We start from the raw sequence: 9,396 nt of genomic DNA, 5'->3' as shown, positions 1-9,396 counted from the left end.
GCCTGGATTATAATATTATTATTGTCTGCATGCCTGCACATTTATCGTATCTGCTGCAGCCCCTAGATATTGGCTGTTTCTCCGTGCTAAAGCGGTCCTATAGACGCCTGGTTGAATAGATTATAGGCTACAGTGTTAACTATATTAATAAACACGAATTCCTACCTATATATAGGCAGGCCAGGCAGGAGGCACTATATGCAGGCAATATACGGGCGGGATTTGCAGCTACTGGCCTAGTTCTATACAACCCCGATCGTGTGCTATTATTGCTGCATGCCGGATATCACACACCGCCACCCCCCTCTCTACGGCCACAATTAAATGGATCCTGGACAGCCGAAACACCCTATAATATCGCCGAGCTACAAAAGCAGACAGCCCTGCTAAAGCGCTATCGCCAGCGGCGTATGCATAGCCCACAAAGTCCAGCAGAACAGGCCCTTGGCCAAATTATCAAGGCGTGCGAAACAGCAATATCAAACGCCGTGCTGCTTGCAAGCGAAAATGAGAAGCTGCGCATAGAGAATTAGCGCCAGAAATAAAAAAAGGCAAGGAAGCGCACGTATATAGCTAGAAAGGGTATTCTATCAGGTGAAAAAGCAGCCGATCGTGCACAACCTGTATAGGAAGGGGCAGCAGAGGAGGCAGCAGAGCCACCGGCCGAGCGGCCACAGCGAGCAAAACCTAGGTGCAGCATGTGCGAATCAACAGAACACAATGCACGTACGTGCCCTAGGCGGTAGGCAGCTAGCTAGTATGTAGCTGCATCAAATATATTTGTTCGTGGTGGAGTAATTCGGAATATTTGGCCTCGGTAGCGTAGTTAGGTGGGCTACTAGCTTGTGCGGGCCACTAACTTATAGATTACGTTATTTCTAATAGTTGCAGGCTATATCTTGCTAGTTTTCTTATTAAAAATCGTAATCTTCTGGCTGTACTATAGGTTGCCGTTAGATATTATACTCTTAGTATCCTAAGTATTATGCATAATTATAATAATATAGTCGCTATTAGTAATAGTAAAGCCGTAAGCTCTATAGCTACTAGCTAGGTTATAGTATATAATATTACTAGTATACTTTTTTTTACTACTACTATAAAATAGGGAAGCCTTACTATATATTGCGGATATTAGTATATAGGCTAAACTTAGCACGGTATAAAAAGGACTTAGTACTAAAGAAGTATATTCCTTAAATTATATCTTTATTAGGTATATAAACCTTTTTATACTAGTAACTTTAGTTATTTAGGTTAATACTGCCGGATTTTTAGGAAACGGGCATAATATTAATATTAAAACCGCTAAAACTTTATAACTCTTAGTAGTAAGGTTGTTATTTAGTTTATTATAAACTTATAAGTAGTTTACTACGCCAGGACTATAAGAGATAAAAGAATACTTAGGAGAGAATAGAGAAAGCTTAAGGCCCTATTCTTTAAAAGGATAACTATCTATATTTAAAATATTATAATAAATATTAGGGTTAGTTCTGTTATAAGTATACTTAAACTGCGTAATATTAAAGGGAACTAGAGTTTTAGATAATTTTAGCAAAATGCCCCTGCTATTAGGGTTTAAATAATAGGTTTCCTTTAATTTACCTGTATAAGGCGCAAGAGTAATACTTTTATTTAGTAGGTTAGCAACGCTCTAGATATAAACTTCGAAGTAATATAAGTTTTAGATAATAGTAGTTCCGATACCCTTAGTTACAGGTATGCTAATAAAGCTAACCACGGCGATAAAGAGCTTTAGTATAATTATACTAAATTATTTAACTATATTTAAAGGGGAGCACTTTCTTAATCGCGTAGAGGGGTAGTTAGGTATCTAAAATAAGCTGCAGAGGTAGTAAAAACACAGGGGCACTAAATTAGGACCCTAATTAATTAATTACTAGAACTTTTCGAAGGGTATACTTTAGGAAGTCGGACGCAGTTATATCTTCTAAGTTAAGTTAAGTAACTTAACTTAATTAAATTAATAAGGTTAATTTAACTAATTAATTACTAATACTAGTTAAAGATACTATAGTTAAAAAGTATAGGATTTACTATCTTAGTTATATATACAGGTTTTAGTTTATAGAATACGGGTACTAATTAATATTAAACTTTTTCTATAAAATTATAGCCCTATTATAGTAGTAGGGAGCAGGATAGTTACAGGGTTAAGTATTACGCGTTACCGGAGGGAGAAGAAGTAGGAGAGAGATAATCTTAATTATATTATCTAAGTAGAGGCTGTAGCCTAATATACTGCCTAAGGCAGCTAAGCAGAAAAAAGAAGATATAATAATGCGCGGAGAGAGAGCCGCAGCTATTAAGAAGGGGCTTGCTGTCCGTTACGTACCGCTATAAGGGGCCGGTCTACCTTACTATGCTATCCGAAATTTAAGGCGCTTTTTAAGCTATCTAACTATATACTTTAGACTTTCCCCTACTAAATAAAAAATACTAGTTATATTATAATTGTTACTATTAAACCTAGTAAGTTAGGAGGTACTAGTTTTTAACTATTTCCCTAAAATACTAGTATAGTTGCTGTTATAGATAAAAAAGAACCGGTAGTAGTTAAAAAATAAGCCTAACTGGAATTTTTTCCTAAAGAAGACAACGCGGTTAAATATAAAAATAGGCGATATTTTATACTCGTAATATCTGCAATTAATAGCTAAGAGGTATTCTATACTATAGCTAAGGTTTTAACAGGAGATCCTGTAATTATCCTAGGTTTCGCTATAGCTATAAAACTAATTACTTCTATTCCTATTAAGCCACTAAATTTAAGTTAGATTATTGCTTATAGCTAACTAAAAGAATACACGCTGGAAGCGGTAAAGCCTAAAGGTTTCTTATTAGGCTTTAAATCTGCCGCGGCGGTTCTGGCTGCTATAAAAATATAGAGGGAAATAGCCGTAAGAATATATATATTAGAAAATAGCAAAGTAATAATAGCTTAGTTAACTCCGGAGTTAAAAACAGTTTAAGATAAAAGCTATTTTTAATTTAAGCTTTTTTTAGAAAGCCTTTAGTTAAACTAGCTCCGGTGTTACCTTTTATTATAGGGACTTATTTTTAGACCTTATAGTCTAGGTTAAAAAGTAGTCCCCTTTACAGGCCTTTTCTAGGTACTTTAGGCAAATAAACTAAATTCGGGACCGGGTTTTAGTTATGCTTTATAGGTTATATATAAATACTATAACCTTATATCTATTCCTAGGTAGTAAGAAACCCTCTATACTAAGAAAAATATTTTGTTTAGGTATTTTAAGTCTCTTTTTATAAGCGTATAAAGATATAGTTAGTAAATATTTTAAGGTTTTTTAGATATTTCTCTATAGGAAACTAAGACCTAAAAATCTTAACAGGCCTAAAACGTCCTATTTTTAGTTCCCTATTACGGTCTAAAAACAGGCTATACTAGGATATATAAGTTAGTTTATTTAGGATAGATTAAAAATGCGCGATAAATAATAATATATATTACTAAATACAAAAATTTTTAACTTTAGGGTTATTCCTAATAACTACTACTATATAGGGGCCTTTCTTTTAAACTATTAAATATAGGATAAATTAAGTAGTAATCCTAAGGCCTAAAAGGTGTTAACTATCTAAAGTACTTATAATAAAAATAGTAACGTATTCTACTACTAAGCCGGCTAAACCACTAAGCCGGCTACTTTTCCTTAGCATAACTAACACTATATTTACACAGCAATGCATTAACAACGCAGCGATTATCTATTTTAGTAAGAAGGCAGTATTAATCTCGCGCTTTAAGCCTTTACCTCTAGTTAATTTAGGACTATACAACGCGCTGCAGTAGCCTTTAACGTACGATATTAGCGGCTCTCTAATCGGCTCCACGGAATTACGTTTCGACCTTAATTACGACTAAACTACCTAAAGCTTACTGCGACCGAAGAGCACACAATTATATAATATATCCTTAACCTAAACTTATAAGAATTTGCGCTCTAGTTGTATAAGGTGGTAGATATAGCAGATAAAGTACTAGCTGCGCGTGGTGGAATACTAGTAAGTAAGAACTGGACTTAACAGTTTATATCTTATATAAAGGAGCTTAAAATAGCTTTTAATTAGGTAAAGAACTGCTAGAAAATACTTTAGAAAGACCTAGAGGTTATTAATATATAGTTTACTTTTATATAAGAGACTATAGCTAAGTATAGCGTCTACCTAGATAATATCTATAACTTTAATAAAACTAGCTTTTAAATAGGTATAATTAGTATAATAAAGGTTGTTACAGGTTTAGAGAGATATATAAGGCCTAATCTTATTTAACTAGGTAACTAAGAGTAGGTTATAGTTATCTAGAGTATCTGCGCTGCCGGATATATAACCCTACTATTTATTATCTATAAAGGATGTATATATATCTCTATATAGTATAAGGAAGTAGAGATACTATATAATTAGAAGCTTTCTGTCTCTAAAAACGGCTGGACTAATAATAAGCTTAGTTTTAAGTAGTTAAAGTACTTTAATATATATATAAAGGCGCGTTAGGTAGGGTTATATAGGTTACTAATTTTAGATAGCTATAAGAGCCACCTTAACTAAGATTTTAAGGATTATTATATTAAATAATAAATTCTTACCCTTTATATACCTGCGCATTTATTATATATACTTTAGCTACTTAATATAGTATACTTCTCGCTATTAAAGCTAAAGTACTTTTAACGTATATAAAACTTAGCACGCCGATGCGTTTACTATATTAATAAAGAAGGCTTCCTACTAGCCTTTAAAAACGCGTTTTTTAATATATTTATATATAAGAACTATAAAAAGGCCTTTAAGGCCTTTAGATTAGTTCCTATTAATGCGCAGGTAGTTCTTAATTACCTTAATATATAGTTACGGACCCTACTACTAGCACCTCTACTAGAAATACTATAGTAATTAAAAACCCTAAGTAATATATATAAATTTAGATTATAGTTAAGGCTAGTAAGTAATTCCTTTATATAGTTACTAATAACCGCCTAAAAAGGCTTCTTAAAGCTTATTAAAGGAGCTAAAGAAATGCTATATAAAAATATACTTATTAAAGCCCGGGTTAAAAAGCTTAAAAAGCAACTAGCAGAGATAACTAAGCGTAAAGGTTGTAAAAGAAAGCGAATCCAGACTAGCGGTATAATAGAGTATAGTATAGCAGCGTTGTATATAGCTGCTAAAGTGTCTAGAGCATCTAATCCACGGAAAAAGGTAGGTAGTAGAGATAGTGTAAATAGGGCTCTACTAGCTTAACAGCGCTATAAAAACTATGGAAAGGCTGGGCATAATGCGCGTACGTGTAAAAAGGATTAAAAAGCTTCTTCTAAATCTAATCTAAGTGTATCGTATACAAGTTCTATAGCTAGTTGCGAATAAATTAACTGCGCGTATATGGTGTTGGTTATGCTAAGGAAAAGTAGCCGGCTCGGTGGTTTAGCCGGCTTAGTAGTGGAATACGTTATATAATATGCGTTCTATTAAGCGCGATACAGCCTAGCAGGTTGTTTTTAATAATTTTGTCTATATATTGCAACAATTTATGCCTTACTTAAAGCGTTTCGAGTAGACCCTTTAATTCGCCTTTATCCTTTAGATCGCTGTTTTAAGCATGCCCTAAAAAGATCCTATATCCCTATTAGCTTCTAGAATACTAAGGCGTAATAAAGAAGTATATTGCTATAAATTAAAGAAACTTAATAGCAGGGGATTAAAGCAGCAGATTTAGCGCGCTAAGAAGCAAGTCCTTACGCGCAATAATATAACACTCCCTCGCCGCAGCAGGGAACTTCCTGTTACCAACGCCTGAGAATAGCTACTTTATTAACTTAGCGCCCTTTTTTTAACTCTACTTTACTAATTACTTATAGCGCAGTTTAGTAAAGTTGCTCTATATTTAAGCCTATAATCTACCTCTTATACTTTTTACCTGCTCTATTTATAGTTACCTATAGGTTGTATTTTTGCAGCTAACGTCCGTCCTTAGGTCGCGCACGACCCACCGTGCCGCACAATATAAGGGGTATATTAACTTTAAACAACTTATTAACCAACCACCTTTCTCTTCTATTATAAAGGATGCTAATACAAAACGCCTTTTTCTTTATTAAGCCTTTAATTTATACACCTAAGCAAAATCGAGACAATATAAGGCGCGGTCTGTCGATCATCACCGTCATGCTGAGTTTTCCCGTTCATAAATGCGGATCTATCGCGTCTGCCGAGAGCGTATCCATCTGCAAGCCTTTTTCTACCTACAGCTCTAAGAGGACTTTCATGTTGCTTCCGCAGCCGAGCCTAAGATATTCTAGAGGAGCGGGCGAAAGGTGTGGGGGACGCCAAAGGGTTGATAGGTATAAAAAACTGTAGTTCCTGTCAACGATTAACGGCTAGTGCTTCCTCCTATATTTGAAGCACCCTTCCATCCAAGCAATCATCCAGAGCATCCCCAACCTATCCAATCACTTACTGTTCGTGAAAACATTAACTATCTACCTTTTCTAAGGGATGTGCTCACGTTTACAGGTTGCTGCCCTCCATTCAACCATCCACTAGTATCGCCCAGCTAGCACATTGTGCTGTAACTAGCAGGCGCAAGCTTTCAAGTGCTCCTTTCTGCATAGGTAAGAAACCATCACGGCTATTCTTCGACAGCAAACTGATGCCTACCACTTGCAGATAGCAGCTCACGCCGCCAGGTCATCATCTTTCCTGGATTATTACACCAACTGCAGGAAGGATATCGACGGTGCTCTCTCCTTCTCCATCTCCCGCAAATCGATTGATACCATGTCGGGCGACCAGTCGAACCCTCCTGCTCCAAGCACTCCTGCTCAAAGGGGCCAGCAGATCACTGCCCACGCGAGCAATGACCAAGCCGGAGGTCAAAATACGAACGGCACCAATGTAGAGGTAGACAGAACCCATGACCGAACCGATGGCAATGCTACCTCAGAAGGCCGCCAAGATGGAGTAACCTATTTGAACGAGTACATGCGAACAATGACAGAGTCTGAAGCTAGAGCTATGGGACTTCATCTATTCGAATCTTGAGTGAGAAGCTATCGTGGCAAGGGTATGCAGCAAGGGGATATCTTCTGAGAGCTAGCTGCCGGTCTGGGTTGGCTATTCTGGAATGAATATCAGCTACGCAATTACAGTTATTTGGCTACTTTGCCCAAAGCAAGCAATGGGATGCCAGTTTCTATGTGTGATATTCTTCACCGCGTCTCATGACCAAAGTGAGAAAATAGCTCATGAAAGCAACAAGCACCTGAGATTCAAGCCTGTCGGCCGACCACGCCTCTTAGGTGCTGACTAAACGTGATCGTAAGGCTGCTCGAGGACGAATGTTGGTGTAGAGAAGCGCGCAAGTCCGTGGTTGAGTTTTGATGTTCCGGCAGGACTTGGCCGGAGGAGTCGGCCCGGATACGCTAAGCTGCGTTTAGGGGGGAAGAGAGCGTACGGTTACCTTTGCCTAGCCAAGCACATTTGCAGGAGCTGAGCTCTCGCAAGTTACTGCCTTCCGTTCCTTGATTGTAAACCCCCTATATAAACAAAAATCCTTGTACATCCGCGCAACCTGTAGTCCCGTCCCCATCCCGCTTGACCGCCTGCAGCATGCTCCCCAGCAGTCACGGTCCGACATCGCCGCCTGGCTGTTGGGGTGCGACTCGACCCCGCCTCCGATGGTGCATCCCTCGCCCATGACCGCCATCTTCATCCTGACCATACATTCCCAGGGCGGACTGAATGAAACCCATGATCTGCTGTGAATGTGCCAACGAATTCTAACAAGGTTTCTAAAAGCTGGCGATTGGCCGGCAATTTAGATTCCAGAAACTTGCTCAAGACCTGGGGTTGCCGCAGGCTGGAACAACCCGCCTTCACTTGGCTGTCTCTCGGCGCCACTAGCAGCAGCTGGAACAAATTTCGAACCAAGGACGCCGAATAAGACGACGTGCAACTTGCATAACAAGTGCAGCAGTTTGAACAACCCCGCCTTCGCCTGCCCGTCTCCATACGCCACCAACAAGAAAGCGCCCCATTAATATCAGAGGCGAAACAATAATGTCAGTTTCTGGAATCTAAATTAAAAACCTAATTGCCAGCATCTAGTAATACTACCCCGAATGAGAGCGACATGCTGGCAGATCTCCCACACAATATAACGGCAAAGGCCAGACATTGCGAGCCTCTATCTCTAGACTTGAACACTACGGTCAGCCTGGTACATTCACACGATCAAATATAAGAGCTAACTTTGATAGCAAAATCGTCTCGCGATACAATCCATCCAGAGGTCCTGAAATGGGTTTCCGAAATGAAAATCCTACCCGGCGCTCTTGGTTCCCGCGGGATACGAATGATCTTAAACGTTTTATCGAGAGACGCAAATGCGACCTTAACCAAAACCGCCATATCGTTACCTATTGGCCACAGAAGGCTTCGGGTCTTGGGCTCAAAGACGACGAATCAATGGTCCGGGTCCTCCTTCGCCATTCAGCTATCGAGGAATTCAACCCTTATGTTATTTGGGTCGATCAACAGTGTGATTATCAGGAATACCGATGTTGTGATGTCGCAATTAAAGACGCCCATATCAAGGAGCCAGAGGAGCTAGCCGGCGGAGGAGCCGGCCCAGCCAGTCGAGCAGCCAGCGGAGCCGCCAGCTCAGTGCCCTGAGCTGACGATAAATGATATTAGCTTCGAAGAACGCCTCGGTGCACTGTCTTTGACATACTCTCTACTCTTTCTCTTGTCTATGAGGTTCAATTTGGACATTAGGGCGAAAAGAGATTTTAACGGGGCTCTAGCGGAGCGTCTTGGTGATGGAACCCTGGGGCTCCTTTGTCTGCGGACTGTTATAGTCCCGGGAATCGGTAGATATTGAACGTTTCGTGTCCTTCCTTTTTGACACCTGGACGACAAGCTCCCAAATACTTAAGCTCTCCTTTCTGGGAACGAATCGATTCTTGCCGTGATAGGGAGATGGGCCAGTTCCAAGCAGCTTGAGCGTTGCCTGTAGATAATGATTCGTGAACCTGAGACCTGAGGGACGCAGGCCTAATCAGAGAATAACAAGCAGATATTTGGCTAGCGTAAGCAAGACACGGCTTTCTGCCCACGCCCTGGCTCAGATGGTCCTATACATATTCTAGCGGAGGAATCGAGCCTCACAAAAAAGGTGCCCGCGACTTTGTGCTATGGAATAAGAGATGTAATGGATAAGTGGGCGGCGAGAACGATAAGATTTGCTATCAAGAGGGCTCGACGAAATCACGATCGTGATGCAATCTCGTAGTGGTGAACCGGCTGATCCTCGGGTTCAAAACCGAGTTCGATATTCGTCCGGAACTG

The 9,396-nt window shown here is 39.4% G+C and overlaps 1 protein-coding gene across 1 annotated transcript; it reads left to right on the top strand.

Moving 5' to 3' along the window:
* Positions 1–4,731: 4,731 nt before the first annotated feature.
* Positions 4,732–4,899, top strand: BDZ99DRAFT_375488 (uncharacterized protein; the record flags this gene model as incomplete). Its single annotated transcript, XM_033714978.1, has 1 exon — positions 4,732–4,899. A coding segment is annotated over one exon (168 nt), but the record flags the coding sequence as incomplete, so codon positions are not given.
* Positions 4,900–9,396: the final 4,497 nt, after the last annotated feature.

This window comes from Mytilinidion resinicola (genome assembly GCF_010093595.1).
Source record: "Mytilinidion resinicola strain CBS 304.34 unplaced genomic scaffold BDZ99scaffold_2, whole genome shotgun sequence".
Classification (NCBI taxonomy): Eukaryota; Fungi; Ascomycota; class Dothideomycetes; order Mytilinidiales; family Mytilinidiaceae; genus Mytilinidion; species Mytilinidion resinicola.
Note: the sequence above shows the minus strand (reverse complement) of the source record. Positions and strands in the feature narration are given on the sequence as shown.